Consider the following 19,455-nt stretch of genomic DNA (forward strand, 5'->3'; position numbering starts at 1 on the left):
GTGATCTTCGGTCCTCCCAAGACCTCCTTCTCTCCTCCACACTTATTCGCTACTCATCCAACCGCCTCTAAGACTTCTCACGAATATCCCCCATCCTCTGGAATTCTTTGCCCCAACACATCCGACTATCAAACACACTCGGATCCTTCATACGGAACCTGAAAACCCATCTCTTCAGGAAAGCCTACAGCCTGCACTGACCCTGCTGCCTCCTCACCACTACCAAAGCTACCGCCTCACCAACACCGGAGCTCCTGCAACCCTCAACCTACTGTCTGCTTCCCCATGATCCTGCAGAATGTAAAGGTACCGTCACACTTAGCGACGCTGCAGCGATACCGACAACGATCCGGATCGCTGCAGCGTCGCTGTTTGGTCGTTGGAGAGCTGTCACACAGACAGCTCTCCAGCGACCAACGATCCCGAGGTCCCCGGTAACCAGGGTAAACATCGGGTAACTAAGCGCAGGGCCGCGCTTAGTAACCCGATGTTTACCCTGGTTACCAGCGTAAAAAAACAAACAGTACATACTTACATTCAGCTGTCTGTCCCTTGCCGTCTGGTTCCTGCACTGACTGCTGGCCGTAAAGTGAAAGTGAAAGCACAGCACAGAGGTGAGTCACACAGCGGTGACTCACCGCTGTGGCTGTGCTCTGCTTTCACTTTACAGCCAGCAGTCAGTGCAGGAACCAGACGGCAAGGGACAGACAGCTGAATGTAAGTATGTACTGTTTGTTTTTTTACGCTGGTAACCAGGGTAAACATCGGGTTACTAAGCGCGGCCCTGCGCTTAGTTACCCGATGTTTACCCTGGTTACCAGTGAAGACATCGCTGAATCGGTGTCACACACGCCGATTCAGCGATGTCTGCGGGGAGTCCAGCGACGGAATAAAGTTCTGGACTTTCTTCCCCGACCAGCGATCTCCCAGCAGGGGCCTGATCGCTGCTGCCTGTCACACTGGACGATATCGCTAGCGAGGACGCTGCAACGTCACGGATCGCTAGCGATATCGTCTAGTGTGACAGTACCTTTAGCCCGCAAGGGCAGGGTCCTCGCCCCTCTGTATCAGTCTGTCATTGTTAGTTTGTTTACTGTAAGTGATATCTGTAACTTGTATGTAACCCCTTCTCGTGTAAAGCACCATGGAATCAATGGTGCTATATAAATAATAATTTTGTTCCTTCCAGGTTTTAGCAAGAACAGCACCGCACGCCATGCTATTTTTTGCAGCTGAAAAGTAATGGATACTGCATCAGTGCTCCTGAATAGTGACTTGTGTAAACAGAGCCTAAAAGTGAACCGGAAAATATTATACAACTGGTGTGTAACCTGAAAATCTAAAAAGATTTTGATAGTAACATTCAAGTATGTACTGTATATTGCTGGAAAAAATACTAACTGCATTCATCCACAGCAGAGTCCTGTACAGGTATGGGATCCGGATGATCATCTTTCTTGGCCTCATTCTCAAGAGACACAGAATCTCCATTTAATGGTAAAGCTGAGAGGAAGAAAAGAAAAACACCTCCATTAGAAGTAGAACTTAGTGTGTAATATTTTACAAATTCGCTAAAATCACCTTCCATTGTAAATGGTTTCGGGGAAATATTTACAAAGTAGACATACACAAAATCAGAAGTAGAAATAAAAATTAAATTTATACCCCAAAAGAGGGTGCACTAAAATATTTCATTTTGAGAGAGGCGCCCCCTTCTGTGTCAGGTCTGCAGCAGGACAATATGATAATTAAGCCCAGTCCCCTGATCCAGTCTTAAAACAGAAGTAGAGGAGATCAGTGGATTACCCCTAGTGTGCTCGGCAGGATTTCTACAGGACCGTTTGTTTCAAGAGCGTGCTGAAAATAGGGATTTTTGTGTACTCACCGTAAAATCCTTTTCTCCGAGCCATTCATTGGGGGACACAGGACCGTGGGTGTTTGCTGCTGTCACTAGGAGGCTGACACTAAGTAAATACAAAAAAGGGTTAGCTCCTCCTCTGCAGTATACACCGCCCACTGGCTCCGGATAATACCAGTTCGTAGCAAAGCAGTAGGAGATTAACAAAAAAAACTCAACCATAGAAACAACATATCAGAGACTAGAACACAACAAACCAAACAAGGGTGGGTGCCGTGTCCAATGAGTGGCTCGGAGAAAAGGATTTTACGGTGAGTACACAAAAATCCCTATTTCTCCATCGCCACATTGGGGGACACAGGACCGTGAGATGTCCAAAAGCAGTCCCTGGGTGGGGAATAACAACCCAACAGTGTAAACTTATGGCACCTGCTGACTACAGGTGCGCTACCGCTGCCTGCAGAATACGCCTACCCAGGCTTGCATCTGAAGATGCCCGAGTATGGACACTGCAATGCTTTGAAAAGGTGTGCAGGCTAGACCAGGTCGCAGCTTTGCAAACCTGCTCTGCAGACGCTTGATTCCGAATTGCCTAGGAAGCACCCACCGACCGAGTGGAGTATGCCCTGAGGCCCGCAGGGATAGGCTTGCCTCTGATGCGGTAAGCCTCCTGAATAGTCGACCGAATCCATCTGGTGATTGTCGACTTAGAGGCGGCCAGTCCCTCCCGATGTCCCACCTGGAGCACGAACAGAGCATCCGTCTGTCGAAAAGGTGCAGTCGTGGACACATACTTCCTGAGGGCTCTGACAAGATCCAAGGAGTGAAGAGCCTTCTCCACGTGGTGCGTTGGAGCAGGGCAAAAAGACGGAAGGAAGAAGTCCTCATTGGAGGTGGAAGGAGGACACCACCTTCGGGAGGAAAGTAGGGGACGGTCGGAGAACTACCTTGTCCCGGTGGAACGTAAGGAACGACGTCCTACAGGAAAGAGCCACCAACTCCGAGACTCGTCTGATCGAGGTAAGAGCAACGAGAAAAGCCACTTTCCATGAAAGGAGATGCAGAGAGATGTCCTGCAACGGCTCGAAGGGAGATTCCTGTAGGACACCTAGGACCAGATTAAGGTCCCAAGCCTCTAGCGGTATCTTGTAGGGAGGCACCACGTGAGAGACTCCCTGAAAGAACGTTCTGACCTGAGGTTTGGAAGCGATTTTTCGTTGAAAGGACTGACAAGGCCGAGACTTGCCCTTTAAGGGAACTCGGCGAAAGCCCCAAGTCCAGACCGGATTGGAGGAAATCCAGGATGGTAAGGATGTTGAAAACCATCAGAGGGCGACCTCTGCTTCTGCACTAATCAAAAAAGATCTTCCAGGTCCGATGGTAGATGCGCGATGACATCGGCTTTCGGGCACTGATCAAGGTGGAAACTACCTCGCGGGAAAAACCCGCTTGAGTAAGAACCCAGGATTCAACGGCCAAGCTGTCAAACACCGGGTCCCTGAGTTCTGGTGGTAGATCGGGCCCTGAGAAAGTAGATCCGGGCGATCTGGTAGGCGCCAAGGAATGTCTGCGATGAGCTGGACCAGCTCTGCATACCACGCCCGGCGAGGCCAATCCGGGGCGATGAGAATTACCGGGACACCCTCTGCTCTGATCTTCCTGATGACTCTGGGGAGCAGGGGCAGGGGGGAAAGAGGTAAGGGAGGTCAAACTGACTCCAGGGAAGGACTAGCGTGTCCACTCCGATTGCTCTGGGATCCCGGGACCGGGCCACAAACTGAGGTACCTTGGCATTGAACCAGGAAGCCATCAGGTCTACATCCGGAGTACCCCAACGAAGACAGATTTGTTAGAATACGTCCTGATAGAGAGACCACTCTCCTGAGGCAAGACCTTGCCGGCTGAGGAAGTCCGCAACCCAATTCTCCACTCCTGGAATGTGAACGGCTGATATGACAGAGTGGTTGTGTTCGGCCCAGCGAAGGATGTGTTCTACCTCGCGCATTGCAGCTCTGCTGCGGGTGCCCCCCTGATATATATAAGCCACTGCCGTGGTCATTGTCCGACTGGATACGGATGGGGCAACCTGCAAGGATATGATGGAACCCCTTTAGGGACAGCCTGATCGCCCTTATCTCCAGGATGTTGATTCGAAGACGAGACTCGTGACAAGGCCAGGTTCCCTGCGCAGTGTGATGGCGAAAAACCACTCCCCAGCCTACTAGGCTGGCATCGGTGGTGACTACCAGCCAATGGACCGGGAGGAAGGACCTCCCTTGGAGGAGAGGATTGGAGCATCCACCATTGGAGGAGTGTCTGCCTGACCCGAGGGGAGAGGAGACATAGTTGGTCGAGGGAAAACAGACTCCCGTCCCATGCATCCAGAAGAGCGTGCTCGAGGGGGCGGAGGTGTAGTTGCGCAAAAGGAATCACTTCCATTGCGGCCACCATTTTTCCGAGAATCCTAATGCCGAAACGGATGGAGCAGAGGGACGGCCGAAGAAGCTTCCAGACCCCCTGTTGAAGAGCCAGGACCTTGTCCCGAGGAAGAAGCACCAACCGTAGGGACGTGTCCAAGGTCATGCCCAGGAAGGAAATCTGTTGAGCTGGAAGAAGGGATGACTTCTTCAAATTGATCAACCAGCCCAGCCGAGAAAGAGCATCCAAGGAAATGCGGACGCACTCCTCGCAGGCTCGGAAGGATGGGCCTTTGACTAGTAAGTCGACTAGAGAGGGGAAAACGACTAAGCCCCGAGAATGCAGAATGGCCATGACCTTTGTTAAAACTCTGGGGGTGGTGGCGAGGCCGAAAGGCAAGGCCCTGAACTGAAAGTGTTCCTCTCCGACGGCAAAGCAGAGAAAACTTTGATGAGGCGGGAAGATTGGGATGTGGAGGTATGCATCCCGGATGTCGATGGATGCTAAAAATTTGCAGTGTTCCATCGAGGCAATGACGGAACGGAGCGACTGGATGGCCTGGGAAAAAGCTCGGGCGCGCCTTCCCGCTTTGGGAGGGCGGGATGCGAAAAACCGGGTTTTGGGGGGGGATAAGAAAAATCGATTTTGTAACCGGAGGATACCAGATCCCTGACCCACGACGGCGAGCCAGGCATGATGGAACAAGAGAAGGCGTCCGCCAACTTTGCTGGTGTCGTCCAGACGGGATTGCAAGTCATTTGGAAGAAGATGATTGGGGTCTGGATCCCCTGGACCTAGATTGTATGGAGCGGCCCCTCCAGGAATGGTTGGGCCTGTATGAAGCCTGAGGGGTCTTGTCTCTGGCGGCATGGCGCCAAGAACCAGGTGAACTGGCCGATGAATGCCATGAGTAGGTTCCACAAAAGGGCCGAAAGCGGGCCTGTGGCTGTCGTCGGAACGTTTGTCTGAATCTCTGCTGGGGAAGGAAAGTACTTTTACCTCCCTTAGGTCAGAAATCAGTTTGTCCAGTTTTTCACCAAAAAGACGGCCACTAAGATATGGCAGAGATGTGAGCGACTTTTTAGATACGGAGTCCGCTCGCCAGTTCCTCAGGCATAGCGCTCTCCTAATCGCCACAGCGTTAGCAGCCGTAAGTGCAGAGCAGTTAGCCGCGTCCAGGGAAGCGTTTACTAAGTAATCGCCAGCCAAGGAGATTTGATTTGCAAGCTCCGCTATGTCAGGAGAAAGGTCGCTGTTCTGTAAGGTCTTATGCAGAGAGTCTGCCCAAAAGGCCACAGCTTTGGCTACCCAGGTAGCAGCGAAGGAGGGGAAGAGTGCCGAGCCTGAAGACTCAAAGACTGAACGGGCGAGGCTGTCAACTAGGCGGTCCGTAGGATCTTTGATAGAAGATCCGTCCGGCGCAGATAGGATAGTTTTAGAGGACAAACGTGAGACAGGAGGATCCACAGGAGGGATTCTATCCATTGTTTTAGGAGATCAGGAGAAAAGGGATATTTGGACTCAAGAGATCTCTGGCAGTGAAAACGTTTGTCTGGACGCTCCCCATGTCGCTGGACTATGGCCTGGAACTCCGGGTGATTGACAAACACCCTGTGAGTACGTTTAGTCCTTTTGAAGGACACCAAATTATCCGTACTGGAAGTCGCCAGTTCCTCGTCGACCTGAAGGGACTGGTTGACGGCCTCAATGAGACTATCTATAGTGCTCTGATAACCTGGCGACTCCAGATCTAGAGGCCCATCGGACTCAGTATCAGAGTCCTGGTCGGAAGAGGTGCCTGGGGAGCGAGAGCGGGAAGCAGAGCTACCAGACGGCGAGGCACCAGAGGGCCTAGGGGACGAGCTAGGGACGCGCTTCCTAGATGGCCGCTTGTGCTTTGAATGAGAGTGGCCCCTGCAGGCTGAAGATTCCGCAGCCATAGGTGGATGCTCCTGAATAGGCGGATCAGTGGTCCTGCTCCTGGTTGGATCCTGGAGGGACTCAATAGCCTTAGTCAAAGAAGCCATAGACTGCGAAAGTGACAAAGCCGTGGGCTCGTTTGCGGCGGGGGGCTCCTCAGCGCTTTTAGGGTCACAAGCATTACAGAGCGGGGCAGTATGCCCGCTTGGTAGCGCAGCCTGGAGGTGCAAGAAGTAAAGAACACTGTATGCGTTTTTGCAGACTTTTTGTGTTTAGGCAGAGACATGTTGTCTGCTAATCTCCGTGCAGGCTGTGCATGCAGTAAAAACGGAGCACTGTGCAGCCAGTAAAGCGGAGCACTGTGCAGCTAGTAAAAATGGAGCACTTTGTAGAGCGGAGCCTGCAGAAGGAAGGGAGCTGTCAGTGCCAGCGCACGTACCCAGGTCCTTTGTCCAGATGCTGCACCGGTGAGAAGTGGCATTGAGGTCCCCCTGTTGTGGCAAGATGGCTGCCGAGAGCTTGGAGGGCGCTTCTCGCAGTGTGCGAGAAGCGCTGAAGTGGTGGACGGGGCCTCACACGTGACGCACGCTGTGGGCGGACCGCGGCCTAGCAGAGTCAGAAGCCGGGGACTAAACTAGCGGTGCCTGGCCGCAAGATGCGTCCGAGCCCGCGGTGCGCTCGGGAGCCCCCACTTACCCCAGAAGACTCACCGCTTGAGATCCTCTTCAGGCAAGGTATGAGGGGCGATGCAGTCCACCTCGATCCAGTGCCCTCTTGATGAGGAGCTGGAGAGGGACTGAGAAGCTCCTTGCAGCACCGCTATTCTTTTAGTGGTGGAGCAGAGGGAGGGTGGCCGAACAGCACTCTGGGAAGATGGCCTCTGTGTATCCTAAGGGTTCGCTCCCCTAGGATTTCACAGGGCATGTCCACGGCCGAGCATCCCACGTCGCAGGAAAGGGTACGGGTAGTAAACTCGCCGTGCTCGCCTGTTGGGTGTTTCGGGGGGAGATCGGACCCCTTAAAAGGGTCCGTCGCCCCCTTCATCCTCTTGAAAAAATAAAAATAAAAACGTCTGGAAGGAAACAGACGCAGTGTGCCTCCTACTGACACCAAGCAAGAACTGGTATTATCCGGAGCCAGTAGGCGGTGTATACTGCAGAGGATGAGCTAACCTTTTTTGTATTTACTTAGTGTCAGCCTCCTAGTGACAGCAGCATACACCCACGGTCCTGTTTCCCCCAATGTGGCGATGGAGAAATCTCAGACTACGACAAGATTATCAGAAACACAAGTGGTCCAGCAGCGGAGAAATGCTCCAATAAAACGTATATTTTTCATCACTAGAAGGAAAAAAGTCAAGTGCCAACCACCTTGTTTCAGCAGTTTTGCCTTGTCCATGGCAGGAATAAATCCCTAAATAATTACCGTAAATTACCCATGATTGTTGGAACGGTTTGCACCAAGTTATCCCAATAGGGAATAATTTGTGGATTGTTAAGAGGTTGTTGCACTGGAGACTGAATGCTTCCTCTACGTTCAGTACATTCACAAGGGGTGCTCCCGAACTCCATTCTCAGGACTGCTTAGCTTTACAGTGGCTAGACCCTAACTGATCAATAATTATCTCCTAATGTATTGATAGGGAGTAACTGGATACAAACCCTTTAACACTAGATTTAAACAAGGTCATTTCCTGGAGACATTTACCTTTAAAAAGGTTAATGAATAACCGTTATTAAAAAAAAAAAGTTACTATTGATTCAACCACTCAATAATGCGGACCCCTGACCGTGCGTGCGTGCGTGCGTGCGAGAAATGTGTCAGATGTGGCATTCTGTGTAATTAGTTGTGAATAGAGGCGTTACCCAGTATTACAATCCTGTCTGTGCTACGGAGCCCGCTGAGAACTCCTCATCCTCCTCAAACTGTTTCACTTCCTCATGCAGGAATTATAAGGAAAATAAAAAAGGTAACGTGGCCAGTGTGAAGATTACTAACTTTATTTTTCTAATACAAATAATGATCTGGAAGAAATAAAGACACCACCACCCCAAAATGAGCCGATTTAAACAATGGGTTATTTTCTGATGATACCTTCTTTTTAAAGAGTAATGAGAGCGTTGTCAGAGGCAAGTCAGAACTTTTGATTGGTTGGGGTATGGCCCCTCACTGATTACACAGGTCTGCGACTAAAAAGCTGTTTGAATATTTTCATGTAATTTCCATGTATTTTGGTGTGCTGAAAACGAAAAAAAAATCCTGGACGTCAGGATTTAACACAAAATGCAAAATTCTCTTCAACTTCAAATTTAGTATATTTTTCTCAATTTTTGGTATTTTTTTTTATCTTAGGGTTTTGAACGTCAAAATTACTATTAATTACCGTATATACTCGAGTATAAGCCGAGATTTTCAGCCCATTTTTTTGGGCTGAAAGTCCCCCTCTCGGCTTATACTCGAGTCATATACCGGGAGGTCGGCAGGGGAGGGGGAGCGGGGGCTGTGTAGTTATACTTACCTGCTGCGGCGCAGTCCCTGGCTTCCCCAGCGATGCAGATTCTTCCTGTACTGAGCGGTCACATGGCACCGCTCATTACAGAAATGAATAGGCGGCTCCACCTCCCATAGGGGAGGAGCCGCATATTCATTGCTGTAAATGATCGGTAACTGTGACCGCTCAATTACAGGAAGAAGCTGCAGAGTCGGGGAAGCCAGGGACAGCAGGGACCGCGCCAGGAGCAGGTAAGTATACGGGGAGCGCAGCGCTGCGCTATATTTACCTGTTCCTCGCTCCGGTGTGGCTCCCTCTGCAGCGTCCTCTAGCTCAGGTCGGAGGGCGCGGTGACGTAGTCAGTGCGCGCCCTCTGCTGAGCGTCAGTGCTGGAGACGGAGCCGCACGAGGAGCAGGTAATTATTGAAAGCGCCGGCGTCTTGAGCGAAGACAGGTGAGTATGTGATTTTTTTTTTTTTATTGCAGCAGCAGCATTCTATATGGAACAGCTTTTTAAGGAGCATCTATGGGGCCATAATCAACGGTGCAGAGCAATATATATGGGGCACAGCTTTATAAGGAGCATCTATGGGGCCATAATCAACGGTACAGAGCATTTTATATGGGGCACAGCTTTATAAGGAGCATCTATGGGGCCATAATGAATGGTGCAGAGCATTCTATATGGGGCACAGCTTTATAAGGAGCATCTATGGGGCCATAATCAACGGTGCAGAGCAATATATATATATATATATATATATATATATATATATATATATATATATATATATATATATATATATATATGGCACAGCTTTATAAGGAGCATCTATGGGGCAATAATCAACGATGCAGAGCAATATATATATGGCACAGCTTTCTATGGAGCATCTATGGGGCCATAATGAACGGTATAGAGCATTCCATATGGCACAGCTTTATGTGGAGCATCTATGGGGCCATAATGAACGGTGCAGAGCATTGTATATAGCACAGTTGTATATGGAGCATCTATGGGGCAATAATGAACGGTATGGAGCATCTATTTTTATTTTTGAAATTTACCAGTAGCTGCTGCATTTCCTACCCTAGGCTTATACTCGAGTCGGCTTATACTCGAGTATATACGGTAATTCACATCAATGCATTGAAGATATACAAGACCCTGACTACAAAAAAAATCGTCGGACGAATGCTGAAAGCATTTCAAGCTTTAGGTTGCCTGATGAGTTTGAAAGTGCATTTCCTCCATTCCCACCTTGACAACTTTCCTGAAAATTTGGGAGCTGTGAGTGCAGAGCAAGGTGAACGATTCCACCAGGACATTAAAGAGATGGAAAGAAGATACCAGGGAAGATGGAGCATTACAATGATGGCAGACTATTGTTGGACGCTTCAGAGAGACATTCCAGATGCTACTCACAAGCGTAAATGTACCAAGAGAAGCCTCACAGGGAAGAAGAATTGATTTTAATGTGTGTTAGTGAGCTCATTGCAGTTAAAAAATTATTTTCATGAAACATTTGTAATAAAAAATTTAATTTTATGAGTATTTTCATTTATTTTGAGGTATTGTCTTATTTAAAATGGTTACTTAAAATTGTCAGAAAACGTGATGTCCTATGACAAAAAACGGAGGTCATTTTCGGATTCAGTGCACTTAAAAACAAAGATTACGTGGAATAACCAAAACAGGCTCTTGAAAAAAAAAATGTTTGCAGACCCGTGTTACCAAAAGAAAGCGGAACAAATGCTGCTTACCGCAGGAAATAAAGACCATCCCATATTTATATTATATAGAAGTCATTTCAAATCATTTACCTTCATCTTGTTCCTTGGTAGTTTCTAATAATTGTTGACTACTGTTGTCCCCTTCAGTCGTTTTCTGCTGGCTTCCCATTTTGGAGCCGAGAATACTAGCTTTTATTCTGCTGTAAACTTCGGATGCTTTGTCCATAACAGCTGGATTAGCTTTGTATCGGCGGATCTGTTAAGATGGTAATATTATTAAGCAAAATATACAGCTGCCTTATGCCTCGTTCTGACGTCCGGTTTTCACAGATAGAACACGTGCGCATTATAGATTATGAAGCTGTTCACAAATAATGATTTTTTTTTTTGCAGACTGTCCACACAATGATGAAACTTACTTTTTTTTATTTAATCATCATCATTAATGTCATGGATAAAAGGTCATCCATAAAATCTATGGGTCCGCGGTATCTGTGTGCAGTCCATCACCAACATTGCTTTGATAAGATTGCTCATAGCAAGTCAAATTCTGCTACATACAGGCGTGTGTGCGAGTGTATATATGTATAGGTATATAACACACACACACACATACATACATACATACATACATACATACATATACGGATAAGTCCATATATATTTGGACAGAGAACATGTCTATAACCAAAATTAGAAACATTACCACAATGAATTTTAAACAAAACAATTCAGATGCAGTTGAAGTTCAGACTTTCAGCTTTCATTTGAGGGTATCCACATTAAAATTGGATGAAGGGTTTAGGAGTTTCAGCTCCTTAACATGTGCCACCCTGTTTTAAAGGGACCAAAAGTAATTGGACAGATTAAATAATTTTAAATAAAATGTTCATTTCGAGTACTTGGTTGAAAACCCTTTGTTGGCAATGACTGCCTGAAGTCTTGAACTCATGGACATCACCAGACGCTGTGTTTCCTCCTTTTTGAGGCTCTGCCAGGCCTTCACTGCTGTGGATTTCAGTTGCTGTTTGCTTGTGGACCTTTCTGTCTGAAGTTTAGTCTTTAACAAGTGAAATGCATGCTCAGTTGGGTTGAGATTAGGTGACTGACTTGGCCATTCAAGAATATTCCACTTCTTTGCTTTAATAAACTCCTGGGTTGCTTTGGCTTTATGTTTTGGGTCATTGTCCATCTGTAGCATGAAACGACGACCAATCAGTTTGGCTGCATTTGGCTGGATCTGAGCACACAATATGTCTCTGAATAGCTCAGAATTCATTCGGCTGCTTCTGTCCTGTGTCACATCATCAATAAACACTAGTGACCCAGTGCCACTGGCAGCCATGCATGCCCAAACCATTACGCTGCCTCCACCGTGTTTTACAGATGATGCGGTATGCTTTGGAACATGAGCTGTACCACGCCTTCACCATACTTTTCTCTTTCCATCATTCTGGTAGAGGTTGATCTTGGTTTCATCTGTCCAAAGAATGTTCTTCCAGAACTGTGCTGGCTTTTTTAGATTTTTTTTAGCAAAGTCCAGTCTAGGCTTTTTACTCTTGATGCTTATGAGTGGCTTGCACCGTGCAGTGAACCCTCTGTATTTACTTTCATGCAGTCTTCTCTTTATGGTAGATTTGGATATTGATACGCCTACCTCCTGGAGAGTGTTGTTCACTTGGTTGGCTGTTGTGAAGGGGTTTCTCTTCACCATGGAGATTATTCTGCGATCATCCACCACTGTTGTCTTCCGTGGGCGCTCAGGTCTTTTTGCATTGATGAGTTCACCAGTGCTTTCTTTCTTTCTCAGGATGTACCAAACTGTAGATTTTGACACTCCTAATATTGTAGCAATTTTTTTTCGGATGGGTTTTTTCTGTTTTCGCATCTTAACGATGGCTTGTTTCACCTGCATGGAGAGCTCCTTTGACCAAATGTTTACTTCACAGCAGAACCTTCCAAATGCAAGCACCACACCTCAAATCAACTCCAGGCCTTTTATCTGCTTAATTGAGAATGACATAACGAAGGGACTGCCCACAAAAGTCCATGAAACAGCCTTGGAGTCAATTGTCCAATTAATTGGCACATGTTAAGGAGCTGAAACTCCTAAACCCTTCATCCAATTTTAATGTGGATACCCTGAAATGAAAGCTGAAAGTCTGAACTTCAACTGCATCTGAATTGTTTTGTTTAAAATTCATTGTGGTAATGTCTATAACCAAAATTCGAAAAATTTTGTCTCTGTCCAGACATATATGGACCGACCGACCGAATGAATATGAAAATATCTATATCTCTATATATATATATCTCTATATATATATATATATATATCTCTATATATATATATATCTCTATATATATATATCTATCTATCTATCTATCTATCTATACATACACATATACACTAGGTGGCGGCCCGATTCTAACGCATCGGGTATTCTAGAATATGCATGTCCCCGTAGTATATGGACAATGATGATTCCAGAATTCGCGGCACACTGTGCCCGTCGCTGATTGGTCGAGGCAACCTTTATGACATCATCGTCGCCATGGCAACCATTATGACATCTACGTCGATACTGTGCCCGTCGCTGAATCAGAAACGTGGGATTTCTACGTCCTTTATGACATCATCGTCGCTGTGCCCGTCGCTGATTGGTCGAGGCCTGGCGGCCTCGACCAATCAGACGCGGGATTTCCAGGCCAGACAGACAGACGGAAAAACCCTTAGACAAATATCTATATATCTATATATATAATTGTCTAAGGGTTTTTCCGTCTGTCTGTCTGTCCTGGAAATCCCGGCTCTCTGATTGGTCGAGGACTGGCGGCCTCGACCAATCAGCAACGGGCACAGCGACGATGATGTCATAAAGGACGTAGACATCTCACGTTTCTGATTCAGCGACGGGCACAGTATCGACGTAGATGTCATAATGGTTGCCATGGCGACAATGATGTCATAAAGGTTGCCTCGACCAATCAGCGACGGGCACAGTGTGCCGCGAATTCTGGAATCATCATTGTCCATATACTACGGGGACATGCATATTCTAGAATACCCGATGCGTTAGAATCGGGCCGCCATCTAGTATATATATAATTGTCTAAGGGTTTTTCCGTCTGTCTGTCTGTCTGTCCTGGAAATCCCGCCTCTCTGATTGGTCGAGGCCGCCAGGCCTCGACCAATCAGTGACCGGCACAGCGACGATGATGTCATAAAGGACGTAGACATCCCGCGTCTGTGATTGGTCGAGGCCTATATACACTAGATTGTGGCCCGATTCTAACGCATCGGGTATTCTAGAATATGCATGTCCCCATAGTATATGGACAATGATGATTCCAGAATTCGCGGCAGACTGTGTCCGTCGCTGATTGATCGAGGCAACCTTTATGACATCATCATCGCCATGGCAACCATTATGACATCTTCGTCACTGTGCCCGTTGCTGATTGGTCGAGGCCTGGCGGCATCGACCAATCAGACGCGGGATTTCCAGGACAGACAGACAGACACAGACAGACAGACGGAAAAACCCTTAGACAATTATATATATAGAAGAAGATATATCTATCTATAATATAACGCTGGGAGCGTCACTCTGTCCGAAGCCTTTATAGACTGTGCAAGCGCCGGCGAAGTCTGGGCCTCACAGTGACGCTCCCAGGAGATCGCGGTATGCATAAACACTGAACGGAATGGAGCATCTTATGGGGGCCATCAACCTTTATGGAGCAGTGTACGGGGCATATACTATGGAGCATTTTATGGGGGCCATAAACCTTTATGGAGCAGCGTATGGGGCATATGGATGGGAGCAGCAAATTAAAGAACGGTGGTGCAGGATGGGAGCAGCACATGACAGAATAGGGCAGCACATGACAGGATGGGGACGCAGGATGGGTGCAGCACATGTCAGAATGGAGGCGCAGGATGGGAGCAGCACATGTCAGAATGGGGGCGCAGGATGGGAGCAGCACATGACAGGATGGGGGCGCAGGATGGAGCAGCACATACCAGGATGGAGACCATATACCAATATAATGCTCGCCACCCGGGCGTAGAACGGGTTCAATAGCTAGTATATATTATATGTATACACACACACACATACATATACACACACATACATATACACATATATACATTATATACATATATTTATATATACACACACACAGACACACACGAGTTAATATCACTCCCTTCCCTTTTGCCCCATTCAAAAAAAAAAAAAAAAGAAGAAAAAAACACACGCAAAAAAAAAAAAAAAAAAAAAGAAAAAAAGATTAACCCAATTGCTTAACGGCGTAACTAGGAAAAAAGTCAAACTGCCAGAATTACGTTTTTTGGTCGCCGCAACATTGCATTCAAATGCAATAACAGGCGATCAAAAGATCATATGTGCAACAAAATGGTATCATTAAAAACATCAGCTTGGCACGCAAAAAATAGGCCCTCACCCAACCAGAGATCACGAAAAATGGAGAAGCTACGGGTATCAGAATGTGGTGCAATATTTTATTTTATACAAAGTTTGGAATTTCTTTTCACCGCTTAGATAAAAAAAAGAACCTAGACATATTTGGTGTCTATGAACTCAAAATGACCTCGAGAATCATAATGACAGGTCAGATTTAGCATTTAGTGAAGTTAGCAAACAAGTAAAACAAACAGCAATTGTGGGATTGCACATTTTTTTTGCAATTTCAGTGCACTTGGAATTTTTCCCGTTTTCCAGTACACTATATGTTAAAATGAATGGTGTTGTTCAAAAGCACAACTTGTCCTGTAAAAAACAAGCCTCCACGTGGCCATATTGATGGAAAAATAAAAGCGGTATGGCTCTGGGAAGTGAAAAACAGGATTTTTGGTTGCTTACCGTAAAATCTGTTTCTCGGAGCCTTCATTGGGGGGGGACACAGGAATCATGGGTATATGCTGCTGCCACTAGGAGGCTGACACTATGCAAATAAAAAAGTTAGCTCCTCCTCTGCAGTATACACCCCTCCGACAGGAAGTAGGATCTTCAGTTAGTGAGAAAGCAGTAGGAGAAGCAACGTGTACAAGAGAAATATAATAATAATAAACTTTATATAGCGCCAACAAATTCCGCAGCGCTCCACAGATAAACAGTTTCAAACACTCAAAGAGTGTTCAAAAGAACTCAAGCGTAAACAGTATAACACAATAAACAGAGCTGTTCAACTTGGGAGGGGGCTGTGTCCCCCAATGAAGGCTCCGAGAAACAGATTTTACGGTAAGCAACCAAAAATCCTGTTTTCTCCATCGCCTTTCATTGGGGGACACAGGAACCATGGGACGTCCCAAAGCAGTCCCTGGGGTGGGAAAAACAGACTTCCATCAGGTCAGAGGACTCACCACTGTCGCCTGCAGGATCCTTCTGCCCAGGCTGGCGTCCGCCGAAGCATAGGTATGCACCTTGTAAAATTTGGCGAACGTGTGGATGGAAGACAAAGTTGCCGCTTTGCAAAGCTGTAGGGCGGAAGCCCTGTGGTGCACCACCCAGGAGGCGCCGATTGCCCGGGTAGAGTGAGCCTTGATCCCAGGAGGGGCACACTGTTCTTGACCCGGTAAGCCTCCAGAATTGCCGTTCTGATCCAGCGAGCAATAGTCGCCTTAGAAGCCAGTTGGCCTCTGCGCATGCCATCAGGAATGACGAAGAGAGAACCCGTCTTCCGGAAAGTGGACGTTCTATCCAGGTAGATCCTCACTGCCGTGACGAGGTCCAGCTTTTTCAACGATCGCTCCAGAGGATGAGTCGGAGCTGGGCAAAAGGAAGGTAAAACGACGTCCTCGTTGGAGGTGGAAACCACCTTAGGAAGGAACGAAGGTGGAGGCCTGAGGACCACCTTGTCCTGGTGAATGACCAAGAACGGAGGTCGGCAAGAAAAGGCCGCCAACTCGGAAACGCGCGGATAGAAGTGATGGCCACAAAAAAAGGCCGCCTTCCAAGATAGGGAGATTCCCCTGTCAGTTCTGAGAGGCTCAAAGGGGGAAAACCTCAGAACGTCCAGTACCAGGTTTAAAAACCCATGAATCCACAGGGGCCATATACGGAGGGACAGCATGGGCTGCTCCTTGAAGGCAGGTCTTAACCTGTGGCCGAGAAGCTAAAGTCTTCTGAAAAAGGATGGGAAGCGCAGAAACCTGGCCCTTGAGGGAACTCCGGGCAAGGCCCAAATCCAGTCCTGCCTAGAGGAAGGCCAAGATGGAAGGCAGGGAAAAGGACATAGATGAAACGTGGCTGGACTCAGACCAACGGGAGTAAGTCTTTTAGGTACGATAGTAGAGTCTGGGAAAACGAAGGCTTCCGAGCCTGGATCATGGTGAGAATCACCCAGTCCGAAAGGCCAGACGCTCTTAGAACTGCGGTCTCAACAGCCACGCTGTTAAACTGAACGACCGAGAATTCGGGTGGCAGATCGGACCCTGAGACAGCAGATCGGGACTGTCTGGAAGGCACCAGGGGGTGTCCGCGAGAAGATTGACGATCTCCGCAAACCAAGCTCTCCTGGGCCAATCCGGGGCGATCAGAATGACCGGCACCCCTCCGCCTTGATCCCTTTCAACAGCTTGGGAAGCAAGGGAAGAATGGGAATAGATAGGGGAGCACGAACTGCGACCAAGGAATGGCCAGAGCGTCGACGCCCACTGCGAGAGGGTCGCGAGACCAGGAGACGAACCGAGGAACCTCCATGTTCATTCGGGACGCCATGAGGTCCACGTCCGGAGTCCCCCATCGAAGACAAGGCTGATGTAAGAACCCCTGATGCAAGGACCATTTCCTTGCCGAGAGGCCCTCGCGGCTGAGGAAGTCGGCGGCTCAATTGTCGACACCGGGGATAAGCACTGCGGATATCACCGGAACCATTGCCTCTGCCCGGAGGAGGATTTTGGATACCTCGGCCAAGGAACTCAGAGTCTCCCCCGATGATTGACATGCCACCTCCGTGGCGGTGTCCGCCGAGATTCGGATAGGTAGACCCCTGAGAATCCTTTCCCAGTGGCGAAGGGAGAGAAAGATGGCCCGAATCTCAAGCACATTGATCGGCCGAGAAGACTCCTGCGCCGACCAACGACCCTGAACAGTCAGGTGGCGAAACACCACGCCCCAGCCGAGCAGGCTGGTGTCCGTCTTCACCACCTTGCCAGAAAACTGGAAGCAAGGACCTGCCCTGGGAGATGAGAGGTGACGTCAGCCACCAGTTGAGGGACCGATTGACCCGGGGAGAGAGATGGATTGGACGATCCAGGGACAAGACAGACCTGTCCCACTGTGACAGGATGGCCTGCTGAAGAGGACGTGAATGAAATAGGGCAAAGGGTGTCGCTTCCAATGTTGCTACCATCCTCCCCAGAACCTTCATGGCCGATCGGAAAGAGGGAAGCCGAGGACCCTGGAGCAAGTGTACGTCCCGACGAAGGACGGATCTCTTACCCTCGGGAAAGGAAGACTTTGATCTGACGAGTGTCGAAGAGCACGCCCAGAAAAAAAAAAAGGAGCAGCGGGGGAACAAGACAGGATTTCTTCTTGTCGACAAGCCACCCGAAACTGCTAGTGTCGAGGACGATGGAGAGGCTCACGCGAGCCTGAGAAAAAGGACGGAGCCTTGATGAGGATGCCGTCGAGGTACGGAAAAGGTACCAGTCCCCTGACCCTCAAGATCACTATCAGTGCCGCCCTGATCTTCGTGAAAACCCTGGGAGCGGTTGCGAGACCGAACGGCAGGGCAACAAACTGAAAAGGGTCCTGGAGCACCGCAAAGCCCAGGAATCCATGATGTCCCGGGAATATCGGGACATGGAGGTAGGCGTCTTGAATTTCTATGGAACACAGAAAATCTTGAGCCTCCATGGAAGCAATTACTGAATGAAAGGATTCCATCCTGAGGAGTCTCAGACGAACTCTCCTGTTCAGCAATTTGAGATCCAGAATGGGATGAACCTTGCCTTCTTTTAATCGGTCACACAAAGGATTAGAATAGAAACCTGTGGACCGTGCTTCTTCTGGGACGGGAACAATTACCCCCGGCTTTGAGAAGAGAAGCAATGGTTGCGAAGAAACCCGGAACTAGAGCGGGGTCTCTTAGAGGTCGGGATTCAAAGAAACAATCCCAGGGTCGTGAAACGAACTCTATCTTGTATCCCGAGGATACAACTTCCCTGACCCATGTGCCCTCTACTGAGGAGATCCAAAAGTCCCTGAGGAAGAGGAGACGGCCGCCCAGCCTGGGAAGTGGGCTGGGGTCTAGTCGAGAGTCATGCCGAGGTGGCTCTTCCAGTCCTAGACCTGGAGGATATACCTTGGGAGTAGCGAGAACGCAAGGAAGGAGGGGGTCTAAAAAAATACCCTGTTCTTCTCTGGACGTGCCTGTGGCCTTTGCTGCGTGAACCCTGAAAAAGGTCGGCTGGTAAGTGACTTTTTGGAAGACAAATCCGCCTGCCAGGCCTTGAGCCAACGGTCCGACGGGAGGGAACAGCATTGCTGGAAGCCTGAGTCGCACAAGACGCGGCATCCAGGGAAGCGGAGGCCAGGTATTCACCTACAAGAGAAATCTGGCTAGCAAGCTCAGCTAGCTCTCCGGGTGGAGTCCCATCCGGGATGCCCTGACGGAGCGGTTTGGCCCATTTGGATACTTCGCGAAGGATTCTATGATCATCATTAGAATCCTTCAGAGATGCTCTGCCAGCTAGAGAAAAAACAGTGTTGGTCTCTCGACAGCCTGGAAACCCGAGGATCCACCGAGGGAGAAGTCCAATTACCGGTGAGCTCCGGAGAAAAGAGATATAAAACGCCAAGGCGCTTTCCTCTCTGAAAGCGTCTGGCCGGATTCTCTCCTTCTCTTGTCATGATTTCCTCTAAATCAGGGTGAGGAGCGAAAACCTTTGAAGGTGGTTTAGCCCGTCTAAACGAAACCGCCAGGTCTGCGGGTTCCGTAGCGGAATCTTTGATGCCACAGGTCTGATTTATCGCTCCCATGAGGTACTGGACCATATCCC

General features: G+C 48.4%; 1 protein-coding gene across 2 annotated transcripts in view; it reads right to left on the minus strand.

Annotated features, from left to right (window-relative positions):
* HDGFL2 (HDGF like 2) overlaps window positions 1-19,455 on the minus strand; it is a 97,376-nt gene that overhangs the window by 13,686 nt on the left and 64,235 nt on the right. Inside the window, exons 14-15 of one of the 2 annotated variants that reach the window (XM_069741758.1) lie at window positions 10,512-10,677; window positions 1,402-1,503 (exon numbers count right to left, since the gene is read on the minus strand). In XM_069741758.1, the coding sequence (XP_069597859.1) occupies window positions 1,402-1,503; window positions 10,512-10,677 (268 nt within the window). Of the gene's footprint in view, window positions 1-1,396; window positions 1,504-10,511; window positions 10,678-19,455 lie in introns of those variants that run through there. The other variant, XM_069741748.1, reaches the window with a different exon arrangement.

The sequence above is a fragment of the Ranitomeya imitator genome, chromosome 1, assembly GCF_032444005.1.
Source record: "Ranitomeya imitator isolate aRanImi1 chromosome 1, aRanImi1.pri, whole genome shotgun sequence".
Lineage (NCBI taxonomy): Eukaryota > Metazoa > Chordata > Amphibia > Anura > Dendrobatidae > Ranitomeya > Ranitomeya imitator.